Genomic DNA, 23,409 nt, shown 5'->3' with positions numbered 1-23,409 from the left:
TGTTCTGCTCAGACAAGCAAGCCTTTCCTTTTAATGAGAGTGCATTTTGTTTGATCTGTGTTTTTTGGGGGGGAAATGATGAATTTTAGCCATTATGAAAACAAAAGCCATGGTTATTTGTAAGGATTGTTTTATAAGAAGCATATGTGTGCTTTATTATTCTTTTGCTTGAAGTGTGGGGATTGTTTTCAGTTGGGAGGTTGCATTAGAAAGAATGTGAACTTCTGACTCACTGAGAAATAGAGCATGTATTAGCGAAATTGTGAGGTTTCCTATTATGTTTTCATAACTCAAATTTCTCAGAGTAGAAGGGATTTCTTTTGCCCTTAGTTGAAGAATGACTTTTACTGCCATTGAGAAAGACTGGATTTTTTGTCTAGAAAAACTTGTATTGCTTTCAATAAACTTTTACTCTACCCACTATTCCTCATTTCCCTTTCTCCTCTCCAGCATGGCAGTTCCTTTTTCTTGGTTTTATGCCTGTGCAGCTTATTCTCTAAATTTGACTTTTCAGTAACAATGTAGTTGGCAGTGTAGACCGAGGTATGGCTTAACATAGTGATCCCAGGAAGGGGTAGACTTAGCTAATGGCATCTGAGGAATTCCAGGTTTTCTGTAGAAGAATCAAACGAGAAGCATGAAATCAGCATTGAAGGCATAACCAAATACTTTGTGATAAGCTTTTGCAAGAATATTGGAGAAAATACAATTATTAGAGCTAACCCCGTGATGCAGTATTGCATGTTGTCACATTAATACGGTAGATCAAAACCAGATGCTACAGTTCGGGAATTGCTGGCCAGTACCTTGCCATCCTACATGCAAGGTACATAATTGAATTAGACGTTTCTGTTAAATCAGATCTGTCTGAAAGATGGTGAAGTACCACTAGAAGATAAGCTTCTAGATACTGACTTTCCCACTAAAGTGAAGCAAAATATTTCCTGCTGATTGGAATAACTGTCCCATTTGAATTGAAATGAAGCTTTTCCCCCTGCTTTTTATACAGGCAGAGAACTGGGGTGGGGGGTTTGTTTCGGGTTGGCCTGACTTTTACATCTGGCCTATGAGCCAAAACATAAATTGGTTCTGCAGTTCCAAGTATTGCCTGGACCACCTGATGGCAGAGTTTTAGGTGATGTGAACGCCTTTGTTTCGGTAACAATTTCAGCCACAGGGTAAATTCATCTGCTGTGGAGAGACTGCAGGGGGAACCCAGCCATGGCCAGCAGGAGTAATGACTGTTACATCAGGCCATCACAGGGCTCGGAGAGATGTATCAGAACAGTCACAGCTGGTCAATGAATGGAGAAATAAGGAACCATTCATGGGTAAATGAGGATTGTGGCTACACAAAACGAGCTGATGTTCATAATCAGGTGATTACAAGTGAGGAACTTACTGGGTTTGGGGATATTTTTCCCCACCTCTTTTCTCCCTCCTGTTTGATGCAGATACTTCCCCTGGCTGCATTAATGCAGAAGGTAGATCTGAATGTGTGAATAAAGAACTGGAGGAACAAGTAATAAATGCTTTTCCTTTGGCAAACCTAGACTCACAGACCTCCCAAAAGGCTAAATCTTTAATGTTAAAATTATAGGGGAGGTGTGTGGTGTATGGAGTTTTTAAGACTGTGGTAGCTGTATGTGGTTACTTCCCTTCTGAGATCTGAAGCGTTCTGTGCGGTGGAGTTCAAAGCTCTGTCGATTAGAAAGCTGTAGCTAAAATTGGAAACTGAGCCAAAGGCTGGAGTGAGCCAGACATACCTTATAAAGGGCCCTCTCTGTCTTGTTGCTTCATTTCCTTGTTGTTTGTATTCAGCTGAACCCACATAGTTACACATTCTAAAAGCATATTTGTCTTTTGTGGGAGACACAGTTAAGGAATTGGTAGCTGGGATGGTGAGTGAGTTTTGGAGCCCTGGAAGCTGTGCCAGAGCAGAGCAATTTATTGCTTCTGAAATGAAATAGTTTTGTGACATCTGATCCTCTTGTAAATTTTGCAATGGAGGATTCGGTGGTAGGATGTAATTAACATTTAAATTGATCAGGCTCTTAATGGCAGCATTCCTCTGCCTGTCTGCAAACACTGCTACCTGAGACATTCCCCTGGGAGCCTGTAGCTCTGGGGTGCTCTTACTCTGAGTGGGAGCCTCGTCACTGCAGTCAGTGGAGATTGGGATGAATCACTGAGTAATTACTCCTTAGTCATAGTGTTCTTGGAAGTGAATTGGTATCATTCCTGGAAATATCTGTTTTTCCTAAGACACAGACTCTGCCATGAGAAACTATTAAAAAACCTTTGACCCCCTTGGTGCAGGTGCATCTGAAACAGGAGTGGACACTGGTGGGTGAAAATGCTCCCCATCCCCAAGACATGCTAGTTTACATTTAAAAGTAACATGCAAGGGTGGAGAAGGATGCATTAGAAGTTCATCCTGGTCATGGTGTTACTGGAATGTGAATGATATCCCTGAAAAAATCAGTCTCCCTTAAGACAACTGTAGACAATTTAACTGATAACGACAAGATATCTAAGACCCACAGACTGCCTTGGTTGATGTGAACTTGCAGATCTGTTCAGCAGATGACGTGGAAACTTGTTGGATAATTGATGCGCAGGGTGCACTGCCTGCACAGGTCCGTGCTCACTTCCCTGTCCCTAAGAGCACATTTGCTGGGTGCTAATTTGGGGAGAAGTCCTGCAGGCATTGGGCCCCACGTGCTCCAGCAGCATCCACGGACACTCACTCACACTTGCCAAGTGTGAGGCAGCCCCGCAGCCATGGCTTAGGGGTGGGGTGGACCCAGACCTCACTGAGACAACGTGTTTTGGGGTGTGGAGGTGTCGGGGGGGGGGGGGGGGGGGGGGGAATGCAGGGCAGACACAGAAGCAGGGAAAAGGTTGCTAAACCCCTTGCTTTGGTACTGGTCTTCCTACTATAGTTCCTAAGTAGTTGGGCACCTTCTTGGCTACTTGCCAGGTTGTTTGCTTTTTGACCCCATGGGGAAGACTGCATTTTTATTTATCTCTTCTCTCCACTCCCAGTTATAACTTACTTGGTACAGTGCCATCTCTATTAAGCAAAACCCTTTGTGACTTTTATATTCAGACAGTGAACTGAAGGAGAACAGGGAAAAACTGACCTTGGCTTTGCAGAAAACAGTGGCTGTCTCAGCTGTACTCCTGTGTCAGCGTGGATGCAAAGCAAGCAGAGGTTGCATTTCATTGAGGGAGAAGTAGGAAATACAATCCTTGGCACTGTTTGCAAAAATACAGGGAAATTACAGCAATGCCATTAAATGTCATTAAGAACACGTGTTCTCAATAAGAAAGAGAGAATGGTTTGGTACAAGGGGTATGGAGCAGCAATACTGAGAAACCCACTTCTCAGGATATTGCATCTATCGAGTTCTAACCAGCTAAAAAAAAACGCATCCCACCTCTGTTTTTTGCAGCTTCTGGTGCACTAATTACCCTTTACTCTTCCACTGAAGCCAAGGAAGACACATTAGCCTTGCTGCAAGGTTATGTTTTAACTGGATGCACCTACAATGCAAACACAAGTTACTCCAAAAAATACAGAAATAAGCAAGAAGCTGCCCAAAGTTCCCAGTCCTGGGGAAGATGCTTGGTAGGGATGCTCTGGGGTGGTGGGTGGTCTCTCGTCAGCTGAATTTCTAACTGTTTTCAAAGAGGTTTTCCCCTTTCAAGCATAGGTTTGTTGGAGTCCTCAGGCTTGGCAGAGGGTTAAGCATCTCTTGAAGGCGAGTCTTCAGCATGGGACAGGGATGTTGTGGCAGGACAAAACACCATTGCAATAGTGTTTTTCTAATTGTTTTTTAAAAAAAAAGATTAATTTGTATCATACATGCTTCGATTGTTGACTGTTAATTCTAGAGTGTATGACATCTTTACACATGGTTATGTAGCATGTTATGTATCTCTCCTCAGACCCTGGGATGAATCAAAGTAAGAACAAATTACTGAAAAAGCCTCCTACAAAGCAAAAGAAGAACGGTACTGCCATGCCACACCAGCTAATACACACGTATTCATGTATACATGCTTTTTCTGAAGTCCTCCTACTTTTTTTAAAATAGTACAGCACTTTACCTTTTGCTTCTTTATTGTAACATCTACTTCCTCTTTTTTTTTTTTTAATTACAACCCAGAATTTTACAATACTTATTGCATCGGATATTCTAAAGTTTTTTGTCTTTTTAAATGTCATTTCACATTGCTAGGAGAAATTCCATATGGCATCATTTTCTCAAGCTCAAAAATACTTAAACGAAATTGGAAGGTTTATTTATGTCACATGTGCTCATTAAAAGTAGGCACAGCAAGAAAACCTAGAAGGTGTAAAAATCTGTGAGTTTATATGGAGAAATTGTATATCTTTTTAATTAAATCAGCTTGTTCTTAGGGATTCAAAACTTGTCACTGGAAAAGATATCTATTCATTTTTTGCATCATCACAGCGATATTATTTCTGTTTGCTATCAGCCTTCTGTCCTACAAAATCAGCACACACTTGGTGTGAACTACAGACACTTTTTGAAAAAAAAATGAGACAAAGTAGGTTTTGGTAAGAGGCTATGATTAATTCTTACATAGCATACTGTTTGTTGGTTTTCAGATGTAATTTAAATTATGCAGCGTTGGGTGTATCCATTATTCTGCTGAAATATGAGCTGGCTGAATAACTCTGCTCCCCTACACACCCCCACTTTGTGCATTGCCAGTGCATTTATGTATTTTAGGTTTTAAGTGCAAATGGGCTAGCTGCACTTATGGTGACATTGAAATATCTATAATCTTTATTTTCCTTTCAGAAAAATATGTCAAAGGCTTGTTGAGATTAACAAGAGTTTTCCACATAGGATAGATTTCAGGGATCTATTTGGGCACAGGGCACACAAAACAATAGGAAAAATTCACAGGTTGTTTACTAGGCGGGTTGGATTTGGATTTGTTATATATTCCATTAAACATTTATTAACATCCTGTTAATTTGCAAGTATAAGCTGTCTGCCTAAAGAAGACTTAACCATTAGCATTTTGTTCTTGACCTTTTCTGTCCATCAATTTCAGCTGTAATTGACTGGCTGGTGGATGTGATCCTGCATTTCAGTCACATTAACCTCCTTTTTGGGGATTGCTGCTTTTTTTTTTTTTTTTTTTTTTGCGTTCTGTATCATTTAATTAGTTGACTGTAATTCTTCCAGGTCTCGGGCCATGGGGTGTTCAGTGGCTTTTGACACAAAGAAAAAGTGTTGAGAGATTTTTTTTTCGTTGGTAAATTCCTCCTCTGGGGTTGGATGTCTTGCTTTCCCCATGCGAGACACACAAGGAGCCTCAGTCAGAAAGTGGGTTTCTCTTGCCAGGGTGTTTCAGCAGAACCAGTGAATAATGCTGCAGAATTTTGCAAGGATGCAATAGCAAAACCACTGCTTTACCTCACCAGCCCACAGGCACTGCTTTTGTTGTGATCACAGCAGGTTTTGAGTGATGTATGCACAAAGGAAAAGGAGAGAATGAACAGAAAGTAGTTTATGGCTTTCCTCAAGGGCACTTTTCTAACTCAAAAATATAAGTCTTGTGGTTTATATGGTTTTGAAATGTAACCACAGTTATTGAAAACTGGAGAACATTTGATTTACCATCTCCTCCAATTTTGGTACCAGATTCGGGGCAGAGGAAATTTGTTTTCAGAATGAAAAATATTGAAAGGAAATATACTAATGTCAAGATTTTTAAAACAGCAACATACTATTTGGAGAAACTGTCAGATGAAGAAATCGAGGTTGGTTGTGTCTTGATGGAGTGGGTGCAGATACGTCTTTTTGAGATCTCCACCAAAATGCTATAACTTGTTTCGGTGAAGCTTTGCCAGGTATTTTGTAGTCTACAACTGCCTTTTTTTGAGCTGTGGAGGATCAGTGTCAGACTGAGCTCTTTCTTTTTGAGCTTGATCTAGGAACTGAATGGGATCAGTGGCCTGAGACGTGTCTTGGCCTCTCCAGCGTGGTAGACCTGGCCATCCTTGGCTGCTCACAGCTGGGACCAGGGAGCTGAGGCTCTCCTACTTGCCGCACTGGGTTTTTACACTGTTTTACGTGGCCTCATCCTTGTTTGTTTTGCTCATTGAACAAGCCTTTCTTACAGCTGGATACCTCTTCAGTATGTAGGAGTTTCTGCAAAACTGATCTTTTTTTTAGAAGTGGATATTCTGGGTGTTCTTGGTGTGACATATGAAGGCATTTTTCTGGCCCCTGTGACCTATCCTTGCTTTTGCAGGCATTATTCTGTCACTGGTTTAATACGTGTGTCTTAGTAATTGCTGCTTCTTGCTCCTACTGCAGTGTCTGGAGGTCACTCTGGAATTTTCCTGTTCTCGTCCTCAGACTTGAGCCCAGATGCACTTGTGGTTCAGTTATGACTATTTGGTTTTCAGTTGCTTTGCTTTGTTCTTACTTCTCTTGTATTTCTTCCTCTCTCCCTTTTGTGTTGAGCCATCGTCTGCTCTCCAGATTTGTTCTGGAAACCTTGAGAAACTCCTTGTAAGGTCCTGTCCTTTTTCCTTGGATATCCTGGCATTAGCTTCCTGCCGCTTCTCTCGTTCCTTTTTGAATGTGGATGAGCAGGAACCTATTTGGTATTTCAATGGAAACATAACAGTACTGTTGCTGCTTTATTATCCATGCCAAAGACACTTTTTTTTCACTCTTTAGGGGTGCCAGGAGAACCATGAGAAAAGCCAGTGCCCCAGAGAGGTCTTGCAGGAGGAAGAAAAGATGTTCACTTCTTTCAGGAGCTAAAATGATGTGGACCTTCACATTTACATCTCCTGTCCTAGCTGGAGGGGAGCTAGATACAATAGCTCAAATCCAATGTGAACCACAGCGTCTTTTTGCTCTGGTGGGACTAGCAAAAGCATACTGTTTCCTTGTCTTGTTTATGTTTGGCTCTAGGAGTGACTGCTTGTGGGTTATTTTGCTATGTTTAGCCTCTGGCTATGTTTCATTCTTAGATACTTAAAAGATTTTGTAAGGTAAGGGAGGAAACAGCACTGTTCTGACACCAGCGTACTGCAGTTAATGTTTCACAGAATCACAGCATGGTCAGGATTGGAAGGAACCTCTGGAGACCACCTAGTCCACCCCCTGCTGAAGCAGGTTCTCCTCAAGCAGGCTGCACAGTCACATCCAGGTGGGGTCTGAATGTCCCCAGAGAAGGAGACCCCGCAGCCTCTGGGCAGCCTGTGCCAGTGCTCGGTCACCCTCAATATAAAGAACTTTTTTCTCAGATGGAAATCCCTGTGTTGCAGTTTGTGCCTGTTGCCCCCTGTCCTGTCGCTGGGCACGGCTGAAAAGAGCCTGGTCCCGTCCTCTGGACACTTGCCCTTAAGATGCTTGTAGACATGGGTAAGATCCCTCTCAGCCTTCCCTCCTCCAGGCTAAACAGGCCCAGCGCTCTCAGCCCTTCCTCGTCAGGGAGATGCTCCAGTCCCCTCATCATCCTCACAGCCTCCGCTGGATCCCCCCAGTGGTTCCCTGTCTCTCTTGACCTGGGGAGCCCAGAACCGGACCCAGCACTCCAGATGCAGCCCCAGCAGGGCTGAGCAGAGGGGGAGATCACCTCCCTCCACCTGCTGGCCGCGCTCCTCCTCATGCACCAGGCTCCCACTGGCCTTCTCGGCCACGAGGGCACACTGCTGGCCCACGGGCAACGTGCTGCACCGGCGCTGCCGGGTCCTTCCCCGCAGAGCTGCCCCCCAGCAGACCAGCCCCCGGCTGTGCTGGTGTGTGGGGCTGCCCCTCCCCAGGGGCAGGACCCTGCACTTGCCTTCGCTGAACCGCATTAGGGTCCCTCCGCCGACCCCCCAGCCTGTCCGGGTCTGGCTGAACGGCAGCGCAGCCTCGGGGGGACCAGCCGCTCCTCCCAGTTCTGTTTCATCAGCGAACTTGCCGAGGGCGCGCGCTGTCCCTTCACCCAGGTCACTGATGAACGAGCCGAACAGGACAGGACCCAGCACTGACCGCTGGGAACCCCGCGAGCTGCAGGCCTCCAGCCAGGCTCTGCGCCGCCGCTCACAGCCCTCCGAGCTCTGCCCTTCAGCCAGCTCTCAGCCCGCCTCGCTGCCGCGCACCTAACCCACTGCCCGAGCTCACCCGTGAGGGCGTCATGGGAGAGAGCGCCAAAAGCCTCGCCAAGGTCAAGGTAGACAACATCCACCACTCTCCCCTCACCTACCTAGCCAGTCATTCCATCGGAAGTCTGTTAGGTTGGTCAATCATGATTTCTCCTTGGTGAATCCATGCTGACTATTCCTGATAACCTTCTCCTCCACATGCTTGGAGATGACCTCCAGGATGAGCTGTTCCATCACCTTTCCAGGGATGGAGGTGAGGCTGACGGGCCCATAGTTTTCTGGGTTCTCCTTCGTGCCCTTTTTGAAGACTGGACTGACACTGGCTTTCCTCCAGTCCTCTGGTGCCTCTCTTGTTCTCCATGACCTTTCAGTGATGATGGAGGGTGGCTTAGCAATGACATCTGCCAGCTCCCTCAGCACTCGGGGGTACATCCCATCAGGGCCCATGGATTTGTGGGCGTCAGATTTGCTTGAATGATCTCCAACATGATCTTCCTTGACCAAGGGAAAGTCTTCCTTTCTCCAGACTTGCTCTCTTGCCCCAGGGTCTGGGAAACCTGAGGGCCAGCCATGGGAATAAAGACTGATGCAAAGGCAGCATTCAGTAACTTCACCTTCTCTGTGTCCTTCATCACCAGAGCTCCCACCTCATTCAGCAGCTGGCCTGCTTTTTCACTAGCCATCCTTTTCCTACCGATGTGCTTGAAGCAGCAAAACACTTCCAGTGTTTTCTCCCCTTGTTCCATCCCTGTTCTGGAGAATTGAGTGGGAATTGCCTCTTTCTTGTGCACAGACTGCATGGAGAGCAAAACCATTTGGTCAGGTCACCAGAAGGTGGGTGGTTGCCCTCCTCATGGTCGCCCTTCTGGCAACCTGGTTGGCCTGGCTGCCCAACAGCGGGGCTCGGCAGCGCCGAGGTTATGGGTGCGTTTCCTGCCACGGTTTGGGGAGGGGGAAGGTTGTTTCCTACTTACCCATGCTTGCACGATGGCATGCTGGCAACATGCTGCGTCGTTTAAAATGACTGGAGACAGTTTTTATGCGTCTATGTATTGAAAACAGGGCGAGATCAGATTTCGGTTACAGGGAGGTAAGGTAGGAAAAAGTCACGTAAGAAAAGGGCTTGTTTTGTTTATTGATTGAGGTTTAGAAAGCTTTTTAACAAGTTGAATTATTGGCTGTATCTGGAGTGAAACACTGCTTTCCTAACTGCTCTCATTTCCTGTATCATTCCGTCTTGTTCACTGCATTAATTACAGTTCAGATTTACAGTGTATTTGGTTACACACTGGGTTACATTCTAATTTTTTTCCTCTGTGTGTGTATAAATTTCTTTGGGAGTCAAGCCAAGAGGAGAGTGTGTATATATGCACGCGCACACACATGGGCTGAATTTGACTGTTAGTTGCTAATTTTGTGGGGAGTAGGGATCTGGATTTTCTTCTGTTTTGTTATAAAAAGAGACTTCTCTTTTTCCGAAGGAGAAGCGGTAGCTGAGAACAGCCAGTGTTTGGAGAGTTCAAGATTTCAGAACAACCAGAGATGAGAGAAAATGTTATCTTAGGAATTGTAAATGCGGCGCGTTTAATTTGGCTGGTGTTTCCCAGAGGTTAGTGGATAATGGGAATACTACCATTCTTTTGGCTCAACCAGTAATCAGCTTGCTACTTAAAATATATCATAAATGTAGTATTTTGGAGTTTAGTTGGATGAGGTAGAACTTTTCACAGTTGAAGTAGCTTTTTGTGACCTGAAATATGAAGTGAGATGGGATACTAAGCAAGAAATCTAGCCGTTGGAAATGAGCTATTTAGGAACTGTAGAACACAGAAGGTGATTGAGGGGATGTTTCCCTTTCAGTTCAACATTTTTCTTTTGGCTTTATAAAAACATAAGAGGGGGTGCACTAAATATGAGGAGTGTTTTTGGAGAACTCATTCAGATTTTTAAAGTCATTCTTCATGTTTAAACTGCTGATGCGGTAGAAGATTTTCATTCAGAATATTCTGAGTCATGGTTTAATAAGTAAATGATTGCAAATTATACAGAATCAGATAACAAAAATGTTACTGCTTTAAAAATGAAATATTCCTAAACATTTGGTTCAGAAATACTGGGATGATGAATAATACTGATATGATAAATGATAACAGATACAAAATAACAACTGACTGCAAGTTCTCAAATAACTAGGTGAAAAGTGAAATAACCCAAATAACCTCCTTTTGAAATGTTTGATCACCCTTCTTTCTTAGCCTTGCCACTAACCGCAGCAGCATGTCATCTTTCCTCTTCCTCAGGTGATCTTGCCTGAATCGCGTCAGAGCCCTGCCTGCTTCCATGCCCGCGTGGCTGGCCCGGCACAGGCAGGCTCGGCTCTCCAGCACACAAAGGCTGCCCTGCGCCTGCCAGGCAAAGAGAGGCTGATCTTCCCATAAATTCACTCACCCGTGCCTTCCATCCACAGGTTGCGATGACGTTAACACTTTGGAGCCATTTCATTAAACATTAGTGTGTTGATAATCCTTTCCAACCTGTGCAAGATGCTTACTCTTCTAGGACCATTTTGTTTTAATATTAAAAAGGGGAAGAGGGGGGGACAGGACTGGTGAGGATGTATTTGGTGTGTAGCAGCAGCATGATTTAGTTGTAAATGCACCAATACAGCTTTTCAGTATTTGAGCCCATGTGGGTGTTTAGTTAAAGCCATGCATGGATGATGTCTGTTATTTTGTTAGGATTTCAGAGTGAGGGATTTTAGCACTTTAATCCTGACTGACAGTTGGAAGGTTGGTGGTTTCAAACACACTGGCATGGGGTAGCTGATTTCTCTGCAGTGAAACAATGCACCAGTGTGTCTAGGCTGCCTATACAGAGCCAATAAATCTGTTTTGTTTTGTTTTTCTCCCCTCTTTTCTCTCTTTCCCTCTCTCTCTTTTCCCCCTCCTCCAGGCCAGGACCCACTTCTATTGCTGAAAACCCTTCAGCTTCTCTGGACAAAGAAAGAGATGAAGAAGGTAAGGCTGAGCCTCCCCTCCACGCTGCAGTTAATAACTGCATGCAGAGCATGTCCAGACGCAGAACGCTTAGGTCAGACCTGCAATTCTTCATGATTGCTTTCAGTTCCAACATGCACGGGAAGAGCCTATGTATTTGCAGCAAGAAGTGGAAAGAAAAGGTAGCTCTGTGTGATGTGAAGCAGCTCAGGGGCTCGTATAAAAGAGCTGAAGTTTACAGGACTGAGTTGGGGGGGGGGGGGAATCAAAGTTGCTTTTGTTTTCTTTTAAGCACTTTTTTTGTCCATTAAATGGAGGATCTTTGGGGGAGGGGGAAGAATATTTCTAGTAGCTGAAAAATGAGGGTTGGAGTCAGTAGAAAAGTGCTCTTTGCCAAGTGGAATGATATCAAAGCCTTCATATTAAAAGTATTTTTACTATTTTTTTCTGATTTGGTTTGGTTTTGCCTTTTAGAGTGGTGAATGCAATTTACACTGCCTGTCTAAAATTAGTGCTATATTTTTATACAGCACCCTATGGACTCTACATGGAGATTTCTCATAGGGAATAAAATATACTTCGTCTAAATTTGGGGGCTTGAAAACTAACAAAAACACTAGATGCATCAGCTTAGTGGTGAGTTTCCCATGTTTAACTCTGCATTGTTCAGGCAGGTTCATAGCCCAGATGCTTTTCTAAAAGACCTGAAACCCTGCAGTTTACCACACAGCCACGTGGAATGTGTCCTGTGTGAGATGACTGGCGTGGCTGAGTACCTTGGTGTATGTGCTCCATCCTAGGTGGCTAGAGTGTTTAGTCATTGTCCTTGTCTGCTGCACTTAAGACTTTCCATTGCTGATAGTCTGTGGTTCCCAGCCAGAATAATGAAACAACTGGAAACACCGTGTGAGAGGTGCCTTTCCAAATGGTCAGTCACCGACATAGACTTGAGCTCAGCAACTCTGAAGCCTTGAGCTTTCTATCACGTTTTGTTAGAGTTGGAGGAAAAAAATATTATTTGTTAGGTCTTGAGGGCAGTTAATCCCACAAAACAACAGTACAAAAGAGTAATCATCAAAATCTCTGTACTGTGTACCCTGGGATGTGTGTGAATTGTGAAAAAAAAATAGTCTGAAAAAGACAGAGCCGCCCATGGACGTGTCCTTGGGCAGAGAGCACTGCAGCTTTCCTGCTGAGGGTGGAAAAGATTGAGGATCCCCGTGAGTCACACTTGCAGCTCTGCTTATTCAGTTTGTTTCTGGAATGGTCATCCCACTGAGTGGTGTGGTTTTGCAGAGCGTACAGGCTGCAGCCCCTCAGGCCCACCCTTCGGGCAGCGCCACGTGGCTGCAGGGACAGGCAGAAGCATGTTTGTGAACCTGGAGGGTGTGTTCCTGAACCACGAGGAAAGCCTTTCTAGAGAGATGAGGAGGGCTGTGGTGGGACCAGGTGGTGGCACAGCAGCAGCTGCCTTTAAGGTGGGGAGCACTGCATGAATATCCCCAATGGTTTCCGACACGTGCTCGTCACGCTGTCACTGTGGTGGGCTAATCCATGCTCAGGGCATCGCCACCCTTCAGACATACAGTACACCCACAGCAAGTGTAGACGCTTTTTCAGGGTCAGCTGCTCCTTGCCCTCTCTGTGTAATGCGAGGTGTGTGGTGCTGCGGCTTCCATCCAACGGTCCAGTTCAAATAAATGAGGGAAGCTGACTTAAATACGACTCAATCTGCTCCACTGACATTTAAATGGCAGGGTGCTGCTTTGCCTCTCGCTGTGTGTCAATGTAAGTCAATACTGTATATTAACTAGTGTAAATCAGCTCGTTGGTCCCAAATCAGTGACCGTGAGCAGAAGGAGGGTATCTGTCCCGGGCGTGACTTCGGTCCTGGAACATCCGTGTAAGACGTGGTCATTTCCTACATAGGAAAGACAGCTTTGGAACAACCAAGAAGCATCAGCAGACAGCCCTGAGCTGTTTAACTAGAAATAAGGGACCAAAACTGAATGAAAGAGTACGTAGTTTGAGCATCAGCAAAATTTTCCTATTCCCATGATCTGTCAGGCTGTAGAAATCCCCCAAGGAGCATACCCTGCCATGGGAATCAATTGAAATGGAAATGGCAATTACATGTTGAGAGGAATCCTTCTCTGGCACAGACAGCCAAGTAGCACAGCACTCTTTCCTTTCTGATTTAGGTGTCTCATGCCTTTTTTTTTTCTTGTTTTATCCCCCCCAAACTCTACACCCTGTAGTTGAAGTCTCCAGATTGCTAGGAAGTTTTGAAGGCGGCTTTTCCCCTGCTCGTCAAAGTCTAACTGTTATGAAGTCAAGACTCAGTCTAGAGAACAACAGTTGGTGCTCCTAGCAGTTGTGTCAGTGTTTGGAGAAGCTCTGGTGTGAAAGCAGGTTTAAGGTCTCGCAGGACCTAGTGTCTGCTGGAGCCCATTCTGCCAAAGCCCGGGCTCTGACTCCAGCCCAAGGAGGAGCTGAGCAGAATGGTGAAAGCTCTTGTTCAGTCTAAATTTGCTGAAGTGGGGCTTTGTCGGCAGGGCGGGAGGGGCAGAAAAAAAGAAGAGAGGCCATTTATAAACAGTGCAGTTTAGTTGGTGAGTTGCTTTGTTTTCCTTTGGCTGTTGTGTTGGATATTTGTGGTTGGATAAGAGCTTGCCTTTTCCTTCTGCTGAATCTTGCAGTGGAGTTGGAGTCCTGTGTTTAATGTTGCAAATTCTTACCACGGGGAAAAATACTTACAGGGAGAAATCTGTTATCTAAAGTCACATCTTTGGTAGTCATCAGCTTTTTCATACTGCATTTGATAATCTAGTGAGAAAGAAACAGTTTCTGTTGTAAATGATAGGTTTTGTGGGTTTTCCAGACATGAAAGACACTATGGAAAATAACTGTCTTCCAGTAAATTTGTTGATGAATAAAAAAGAACAAATTCATTGGCAAATTTTCTGTAGATTTTCTTTTGTTTTCCATGTCGTTCTTCAAACTTTATGTTGTTTCCATTGGAAGCTACAACTGGGGCCATCATATACAGTAAATTACAAGTGTTGGCTGCAGGCAGGAATGAGCATCTTTTGGATTTTGCTTTTTTAGCCAGAAAAGAAAGGGAGCAGCTGCTCTTAGTGATTTCTTGTTTTCTGTCTCTGCTTTTGCCTTGCTGCACGCCAGTACGTGTACCATGCAGTGAAAGGTCCTGTGTGGGTACTGAAGGATGCCACTTCTTCACCCTGCCAACCCTCCAAGCTCCTTGGAAACTACTTCTAATGTAAACATTATAAAGATATTGCTCAGTACTGCTAATTTATCACTTCTACCAGATGGGTAGTAAGTAGCCTATTAACATTCACAAAGTGAGTGTCCAGTTCCTTCACATTTCTAAACACATCACCCTGGGATTCCTAAGATTTATGGCGTGGAGTTTTCCCATGTTCTGAGCCCCTTCGTACGGCCTTTAGGCTTGTGGAGGTGTGCAGTCCTTGATGTGCAGTGGCAGCAGGCGGTCAACAGAAAATACCCTGCTCAGGTAGGTATGGAGGAAAAGAGTGTAGATCTGTAGCGTGGCAATCTGACAGAGTTTGAACTGTGGTATTTCTTGCTTTTTAATCTTGTGTGTAAAATCCAAACTATTTTGATGTTCCCAAATATTCCTGTTTTGGTGAGGAGCATTATGCCATCGTGGCTGAAGTGGCTATAAAGTCACATGTGAAAATGTGTGGTACACGAATGAGGAGGAGGGGTTTATATGCTTTATTACCTGTAGGTCTGTTAGAAGCTGAGTAGGTTTTTGAGCCCGGTTATCTACCTTCGTATTGCCATTTTCCTAATAAGACCCCTTGCTCCAGCTCACTTCTTTTCTTCCCCTCCCCCAAATCCCAAGCCCCTTTGTCTGCCCCACAGAACAACTTCTCTGTCTTTATGGGATAATTAGTGTGGACAATTGCTGCTTTTCCCATTGGGTTTGAGGTGCAGTGAGCCATGAAGGAATCTGTAATGACATGAAAAGTCACTGGAGGCGCGGATGGTGGCTGAATAGCAACAGTTACCTCTCTGAATAGATTAAATTAAAAAAAATAAAGCTTTGTGTTCAACTGGGGGAAGGGAGGATTCACTAATCTTTTTGTACATGACAATGTGGTTTTGTATCTCAGCAGCTCAAGGAAGAAATCAGGCGGGGCTTTGCAGGACTGGAGGACCCATTGGCAGGACTCCTGGACATGCTGGAGAGCAGCAGTGATTGGAAGGGGAAAGGGCATTCCCTCGGGTATTACATCACCACTGAGTTGCAGCTTTGGATAAAAGAGCATCCTGCTGTTCAACAGGTTAGAAAAAGAAAGAGCAAGAGAGCCTGGAGAAAGGAGAGGGCAATTGATTTAGATGTCCCTCAGGTGTTCCCAATTTCACTGTATTCTATAGTCCAGCATCTTCTCTGTAGTCTCGTACAACCATGGTGTGACAAGGTGTGAAATTTGAACTGAGGTGTTGTTGTCTGTTGTATGCTGGCCTGAAAATGAAATAATATTAGAAGCTGTGACGTGAGAGCTCCGTTTCCCTTTCCAAGCTGGGATTTCCATCTTTCCAGATCAAACCACTTTCGATCAAGCGTTGATCTTGCAGCAGCCTTTGCCAGGCTGGAGGCTTTCCCACTGGAACTCGCATCCCTGCTGTCAGGATAAAACCAATTGCAGTAATCTACTCTGCATATTCTTCCAGTTCTGCAAATAGAAGCCAGTTACTGTACGATTGCTTAACTCCTGCCATATGGCGGGGAGCTTTTATCATCGGGAATGCAGAAAATGGTAACAGTATGACTTTTCAGCAGCTGAATGATTAGCTTTGTAACGTTGGGTCATCAGATTATACATCCTAATATTTACCATTCCTTATGTCTTCATATATTCTGACCTACTGAGATTTTATCTTTTTTGTATGCTTTTGCCTCTGAACTGCGAGATACTTCTATAGTTGTGCTGTTTCATGTCCCGTTTTTCCAAATGGCTCTTTTTAGATATTGAGCTCTGCCATTACAGTATCTGCAAAGTGCAGTGAAGCGCTACTGGCACTGAAGTTCCTGTGTCAAACAATCATGTAGGAACACAAGGATTAATACTTCTATCTGTGTATCTTTTGAGGATGCTTTTGCTTTTCCTCCCCTTCTTGTATGCAGGGGTGAACCTGGGAATGAAAACTGAATACTTTTGCCTGATAGGTGAGACTCCCTTGAGGGGAGTTGCCGAATTCAAAAATTTTCTGCTGGGAACTAGAGGGGAGAATTTCTAAATAGCTCTGTTAGTAAAAGAGGGCATTTTTCCAGTTTCATATTTTACATTTGCACAAGGCCATATGCCTTTTCCAGAATTATCCCGCAAACATTTAGTGTTTTTAAATTGGATGCTGTTAAAAAAATGTGCATCATATTGTTCTGATTTCTGTTTGCAGACTCCATGGGGAAATTGGAGAATCCCTTCCCAAGGAATTGGCTTATTCCACTGTTTAAACAAGCTGCATTTTCAACTGCCATTGAATTGCAGCCATCTTTACTAAATCTGTGTTTGATTTTTTTTTTTTTATTTTGGTTTTTTATTAGTCTGGCATCAAGCTGAAGAAGCTGCAGGCCCGTGTACTTGGAATACTAGCCCAGTGCCCAGCTAATCTTCTTGACCCTCTGATTAGCATTTACCAGCTCCATACAGCAGACCGGAACTATTTGCTTGGACATGTCAGTCATCTTTATCACAAGGGCGATTACAAAGAGGTGGGTCATGTCTTTCAAATAAATTTACCTACCCAGCTCTCTAGTTCTCTTTAATATCTGTGTCCTGTTTTGGATGCATTTCAATGTGAATTCTGTTTCATCCCAGCAGCTGCACACTGTGAATGGTACAGCTTAGCATGGTCTTCCCATGTACATGAGTAAGCTGTGTTCAACCTCATTTTTTCTAATGGCTGAGTACAGAATGCCAGCGAATCCTTCCTCCACCCCTTTTTTGACCTTTGAAAGTAATAGGTTAATAGGGTTTAATTTGGAGAATTTAAGGGGACGGTTGTGTTCTTTTTTGTTTTCCTTGTCCTTGGCAAGAAAAGAAGGGATTTTAGTAGTTGGTCATAGACCTGCTGTGCTATCTCCCATCTGCCTGCAGCGAGGAGGGGTTGGAAAATCTCTCTGTTCCCATGTGATTACCCTAACCAAAGGGTTCTCAGTTTGAGGAGTTTCAAAGCCTCTTTACCATTGAGGCTTATGTTCAAAATGTGTTACTATTCGTGTATTTGAGTCTGAGTGGCTGACACTGGCAGGAGTTCACCAAACCCAGAATTTGATAGTCTTTTACTCTGTGGTTTAGAGTACTTGCAGCATGTCTGGCATCACCATGATGTCTTGGTAGCCTTGCAAGTGTTCTCATGAGCAAACTACAATACTGTTAATGCTTTTTATTTTGTTTATCCTTCTTTAAAAGGCAAAAGACATAGGTTTGTTTTTCTCAGAGGAAGATGGTTCACTTTGATGGTGTAGAACAGCTTGATCTTGTTTAGCAAATGAAAAAAATCAAATAGCATTTTTAAAATCCCATTCTTCAGTAAGGCCAAATTCCCAAGTGACATCGTGGAACTCCATTCTTGTTCATTTTGAATACTGAAACAAAGACATTTTATATCTGATTAGAAGTTCACAGGTAGCTGCTTGAAAGTTACTCTTTTGCTCAATAGGGTTTTGAACATGTTTGAAAATCCTAACAGGAACGTAGTATTTGAATATATTCAAGTGTGATTTGTTGTTTTAAGTTCATGGCTCCAAAGTTATTTTTTGTTTTCATTAGAAATGCAGTTCTTTCTAGATCTGGTGTTGGAAAGCTCTGATTATTTTTTTTTCTGGAATTGTTTTTCTGTTCTTTCTTCCACAGAAAGGCTCATTTACTAGTCATTCCCCATGTGAAGAACAGGAAACCTCAACTGTTGCTCACCCTCAGCCATAACTTTCTTCTAGTTTTGTTTTGTTGCCAGAAGGATGAATAGAATTATCTTCAAGAATAACAGGAAGTCTTTTACTGCCCTTGGGGACTGATCATACCTAAGATCACAGCAACTAACACCAAAAACCTGGAACTAGGGCTCTGAGCACTTGTGGTGGGCTGTGGTGTGTCTGTCCTGCTCCTCGCCGTCTTTCAGATGGCTCAGTACCGCAGATTCACGTGTGAGATTTTGGGCTTTTCTGTCTCTCACCTAAAGGGCTGAAACCCTTATAAATCCTTGCTGTGGTTGCTTATTTTCTTGCTGTATATACAGTCAGACACCAGGCATTCATTCTAGAGTGCACTGTTCCCTTTGCCTGCTCTGATGCATTTCCTACTGCGTTGCACGAACCGTGGGGGTCCCCGGCTCTGCCCCATGGGTTCAGGCTCCTTTCCCTCACAGGGCTTTTGGAGAAGATCTAGTCAGAAGATGAGATCCCCGAGATCTCAGATTTCTGAAGCCCATTGGGCCCTCCCAGTGCACCTTGTTTTAGCAGAGCTGGTCAAAAGCTGAGGCGGGTTGTGGCTGGCAGCGGCAGGACCCCACCGTGTGCTGTGCACAGGTGTGGTGTGTTCAGTGGAAGATGGTGCAGGTGGAGCTAATTTGCTTCTGATTTAGCATAAAAAGCAGTAGCTGTGGTGAGAAGGCACCTGTGAGGGAGCATGGCCAGTGAATGGCACTGGTGCTCCCGTCATGCAGAAGGGCGAGCTGATGCGGTGAGTCAAAGGAAAAAGCAGGGAGGTGTAAGTGGGTTTTGGAGGTATTTGGGCGTTTTCTCCATTCTTTTGTGAAGTGCACTGGCAGCTGCTGACGGAGTGTGGTGGCACGGAGCCTCGCAGGGCGCCCTGGAGCTGCGCTTGCCACTTCTGGGCCTGCTATTCACGGCACCCATGGTAGGCAGAGGCAGAAGGGTTTAACGTTGTCATTTCAGGTGAAATGTGGCCACTTTGTCCCTTCCGCAGAAGCCCTCCAAGGCCACGGGCCATGGCTCAGCGCCGGCCTGGAGCTGGGCTGCCCCGGGCCGTGCTGGAGCCTGGCGGGGTGGCCGGGGGGCAGCGCTGTGGGAAGGGCGATGGCGGCCGGTGGGGCCGGGACAATGGCGGGATTCAGCAGACCGGGGGTAATGCAGTGCGAGCGAGTCTGTGAGAGGCCCTGAATAGGCCAGGCTGTGCTTGAGAAGAATGAGGGGTAGGCAGAAGGCAAGCTAGTGTTTCATGGTCATCTTATGTTACACTTCAGCCTTTCAAAGAGTGTCTGGGGCTGCTTGAATGAACCTCTCTTGCACTGCGAATGCGGGAGCCTAAAGACAAAGGGGACTCTTGTCACTCGCAGGCCCCTTTCGGGAATAAAAGCCATTGTCACATGAACAGGGGCAGTCTGGCAGGCTGTGCATGCTTCAGTGCCCCATGATATCGCTAAGTCTCAGCAGAAATCACATTCAGGGCCCTGTCAGCTTTGATTAGCGGGGTCTCATGACTTAATGTGCTGCGATATTTCATGTCTAAGGGTGGCGGCTGTCTTTCTGTGGGATGAATGCCCTCTATTGTCCACTGAGTTATTTTATTTACATTTTTTTAAACAGCTTATAAAGGTAAAAAGATAGCTGTGCTTAAAAAAATCAAATTCCTTTGCTTCTGGATCAGTAGTGAGTGTTGCTTGGGTCAGATACAGTGAAACTTGTTTTCACAGTCAGCATCAAAGTTCTTGTCTTGTTTAACAGCTTTATAGTAAATTCTGAACAGGTGGCAGTGGAGCTGGGTTTAGGAAGGAAACAATAAATAATCTTTTTAGCCTCTGACAACCAGAAATATTCTTGGGCCTGAGAGACCTCCCACTCCAACTTCTCCGTATCAGTGACAAGCAGCATTTTTCTCCCCTTCATCGGTTTGGTTCTTAAACAAGAATATTGGACTAAGCTGTCGGTGGGACAGGGAGTATTTACTTTTTAAACAGTTTTTTTGGTTGTTGTCCATCCAGAGTTCTCTGTTTTCAAAACCTAAATATATTTTTCTACTGCTGTAGTTTCATCCATTAATTTCTACAAATAAATGAAGGTTGATTCTATATGTTAAGTTAATGTTTGATCTTTCAATTAAGATAATGTGGATTATCTGTTAAAATTCAGTTGTTAAAATTTGTCCTAAAACAACTTGGAGTACCCAGAGAAAAAGCTCTGTAGACACAGAATTCAAAGTTGAATTGACATTAGTAGTACAGAATTTATTTGCTAATTTGGTAGAAAGGGTGGTTGACTAAAAACTTAAATGTATACAGATATGCTAAGGTGTAAAAATGTGTGCATTCAATGAGCAGCATGACCTTCAATTTTCAGTGTAATGATGTTTTGAACACTGATTCAAGGGTGTTACTGTTTGTACTCCTACTTCATACATGGTGCTTGAGTACACATGGTGTATTTTTGCAAATCTGTCAATACAGGTCAGTGTTAAGATTGATTGAGCCCATTAATGGGCATTCAGATTTTGGATTTCTTCACTCTGACTTTTTTGAGCTGTTCTCAGGACAGTGAAAATATCTCTGGTACTGCTTCTTTCTCCCATTCGCCACGTTAATTACAAAGGCTTGTTCAGCTCTTACTATGCCTTAAAGTGTGTGCATTTGCATTTCCTTGCTTCTTTTAAATTAAAAATACTAATTGATAAGAGAAACAAGGAAAACTCTCATGTGAGGACGATGTCAGTCTTGAGACCTTTTTCTTATTAACTTGATCTAGTGCTAAAGGATAACTTTAATGGCATGTTGCCTGCTAGATTCATGCCACTCCAGAACAGAGGTTGCCAACCTGTGGGCCATGGACCACTGCTGCCTGCTCCCAAACACCGTGTCTTCTTCAGCCACCTCTGTGGCTGTCTGGTGAAGTGGTTGGGAAGGACCTTGAGTGTTGCTGGGAAATAATAATTCAGATGATAGTATTCTGCTCCTACTACCAGCATTTCTGGGCTCTCATCAAGCAGGCAGGCTCTTGGAGAAGAGGTGCAAATGTACAGCAGATCTAGCCATACAGAGAGTCTGGATCTGGGGGATCTGGTGAAGGTGGGTGACTTCTGTGCGCAGGAAACCTGGGCAGTGCTCTGGAGGATCACTCCTTTGTGAGGAGGCATAAACCAGTTAAATAAAGCTGCTTTGAGTTACCTGAGGAAGACAAATCATGGAAGCGTTTGTTTCAGTTCCCTCTTCCCTTCACCTGTACACATGGATATTCCAGCCTTGACCTTAACTCCTCTCCCTCTACCTCAGATTCTTTAGATATGAGTAGCCTGTCACTACTTCATTTTGACAGTCTTACTCCTTATATGTGGATGCTTTCTTGAAAGCAGACCCAGGAAATCTCATGTTTTCTCATTTCTAAAGATCTTCCTGAACACAGCTGTGTATATTGTATGCTCTGTAAGCAGGAGGTACAACATACATCAGCTAACCTGATGTCACATAATATGCAGTGATGCACTCTAAGAGTTTGAGTAAAGTTGATTAGCCACAGGTTTGAAATGAGTGATTCCAAAATACAAACAGATGTTCCCAATGATTAATACATGGTGTGCCTTTTACTCAATTATTTCTACCATTATTATGTATCCAGGCTTTGATCACTGTGATTTTCTTAAGAGTTGATATTGGATCCTCCTCTGCAAAATCTCATTCTGTTGTTTGGTCTGTTCTATAGGTTTTCAGAAATTCCTTCACCGTTGGTTCAGAAATGCTACACTAAGTCAGACACAGGTTGTGTTGTCCCAACTTGCTTGCAGCAGAGCTAAGTAATGTAGGAGTCATCAGAAACTGTTTGTGTCGGTCCTGCATCATCACTCCAAGCAGTGCTATAGAAAAAGGTTGTTCCTCTGATGCTACCCCCACCGTGGGAAAATTGCCTAAATCGTCAGTGTAGACACCACCCAAGTGCACATGCCCTTGCAGATAAGATCTTATGTGGCTTCCTGCACTTCATACTGCATATGGAAAGAATAGTCATTTTTAGATGAGACAGAGCCGGTTGCATTTAAAACAAGTAGAGAGGATCAGGTATCGGTACAGGGTGCTCTGGGCTTGTGTGTTCGCTTCAAAACACTCCCCATTTTCCCATACTCTTGTTTTCACAATCGCATGGTTAGAAGAGTGGTGATCATGGCTTGGCCTGAACACGTCAGGTTTGGGTAACTTCCGCCATCCTATGGTCAATGCACCTACATGCATTTTAGATATAATTTAATGTAGTATTGCCCAGCTTTGAGTTCTTCCCAATCCTCATCCAATCCTCCTTTGCTATATTTTTGGGTGTTTGCCCTTGGGAAATAAGACTACTACAAAATGTCCAAATAAGATTTTTGCTTTCACTGTAATTAAATCAAAGAATGACCTAAAGTTCCCCAGGGACAATGAGAAGACTCACAAGCTTTGGTGGGATTTGAATCAGGCAGTGGGTCATCACCTTTTCTCCTGTACTGAGCAGTGGCTTTATCGGGTACCTGCCCCATATGTGCTTGAGGGATGCAAGGCAAGAAAGGGACCAGCCTTTCCCGTATTTCTGTTATGATCTGGGGCAGGAGGGGTTTAGTACAGATTTAACACTTTAATGTGTTGCAATAATGCTAATTCTTTGCTGTTATTAGATTACATGCTAGAAACTCTCTATGAAATGTATTTTTGTGAAAAGGCTACTTGCATCGCCAGTCAAGACTGTACATGTTCTCGACAGTTTGATGGAGGGTAGGTAGACCCTGCTAAGCTGGCAATATCTTGGCGTTCACCACGGCATTTCCACGCTCCTGCGTCGTAGCTAGGTTTTTTGCTCTCATTGATCAGCCAGTGAAGCCAGGGAGGTATGTACCGCTTAGGATTTTTGTTGCCATGCTGATCCAGCCTGATCATCTGAACTGAGATCTGCAGTCGGATTAACACGATTGCTAGCTTCCAGCTACCCTGGCTGGTCTTCCAGCACAGCTTGGAGAGTGCAACACTGCATATGGGGAAATGTGAGTTTCTTGGGTGGGGAGGGGGATTCTCACCATTTCAGATTCAGCAAAGTGTCTGCCTAATTAAAGTGTTTGTTTTCTAACTACAAAATGAGTCTGCAAATGAGGTGTTGCTTTTCTAGAGATTTTATCATCTATAAACAGACTGTTAAAAATAGGGTCATTTTACACAAAACTTGTTTGTGGAGTGAAACAATTCAAAACATGATAATAACAAAACAAAATCTTAAAATAGCTCGAAGTTGAG

General features: G+C 44.0%; 1 protein-coding gene across 15 annotated transcripts in view; it reads left to right on the top strand.

The window, feature by feature from the left end:
* EXD3 (exonuclease 3'-5' domain containing 3) overlaps positions 1-23,409 on the top strand; it is a 291,634-nt gene that overhangs the window by 82,837 nt on the left and 185,388 nt on the right. For 10 of the 15 annotated variants that reach the window (XM_080401002.1, XM_080400992.1, XM_080400988.1 and 7 more), the window contains 3 exons: positions 11,111-11,175; positions 15,318-15,488; positions 16,754-16,921. In XM_080401002.1, coding sequence (XP_080257128.1) covers positions 11,111-11,175; positions 15,318-15,488; positions 16,754-16,921 — 404 coding nt within the window. The remainder of the gene's footprint in view (positions 1-11,110; positions 11,176-15,317; positions 15,489-16,753; positions 16,922-23,409) is intronic. The other 5 variants (XM_080400989.1, XM_080400999.1, XM_080400997.1 and 2 more) reach the window with 3 other exon arrangements.

Source organism: Falco punctatus (genome assembly GCF_963210335.1).
Source record: "Falco punctatus genome assembly, chromosome: 9".
Taxonomy (NCBI): domain Eukaryota; kingdom Metazoa; phylum Chordata; class Aves; order Falconiformes; family Falconidae; genus Falco; species Falco punctatus.
Note: the sequence above shows the minus strand (reverse complement) of the source record. Positions and strands in the feature narration are given on the sequence as shown.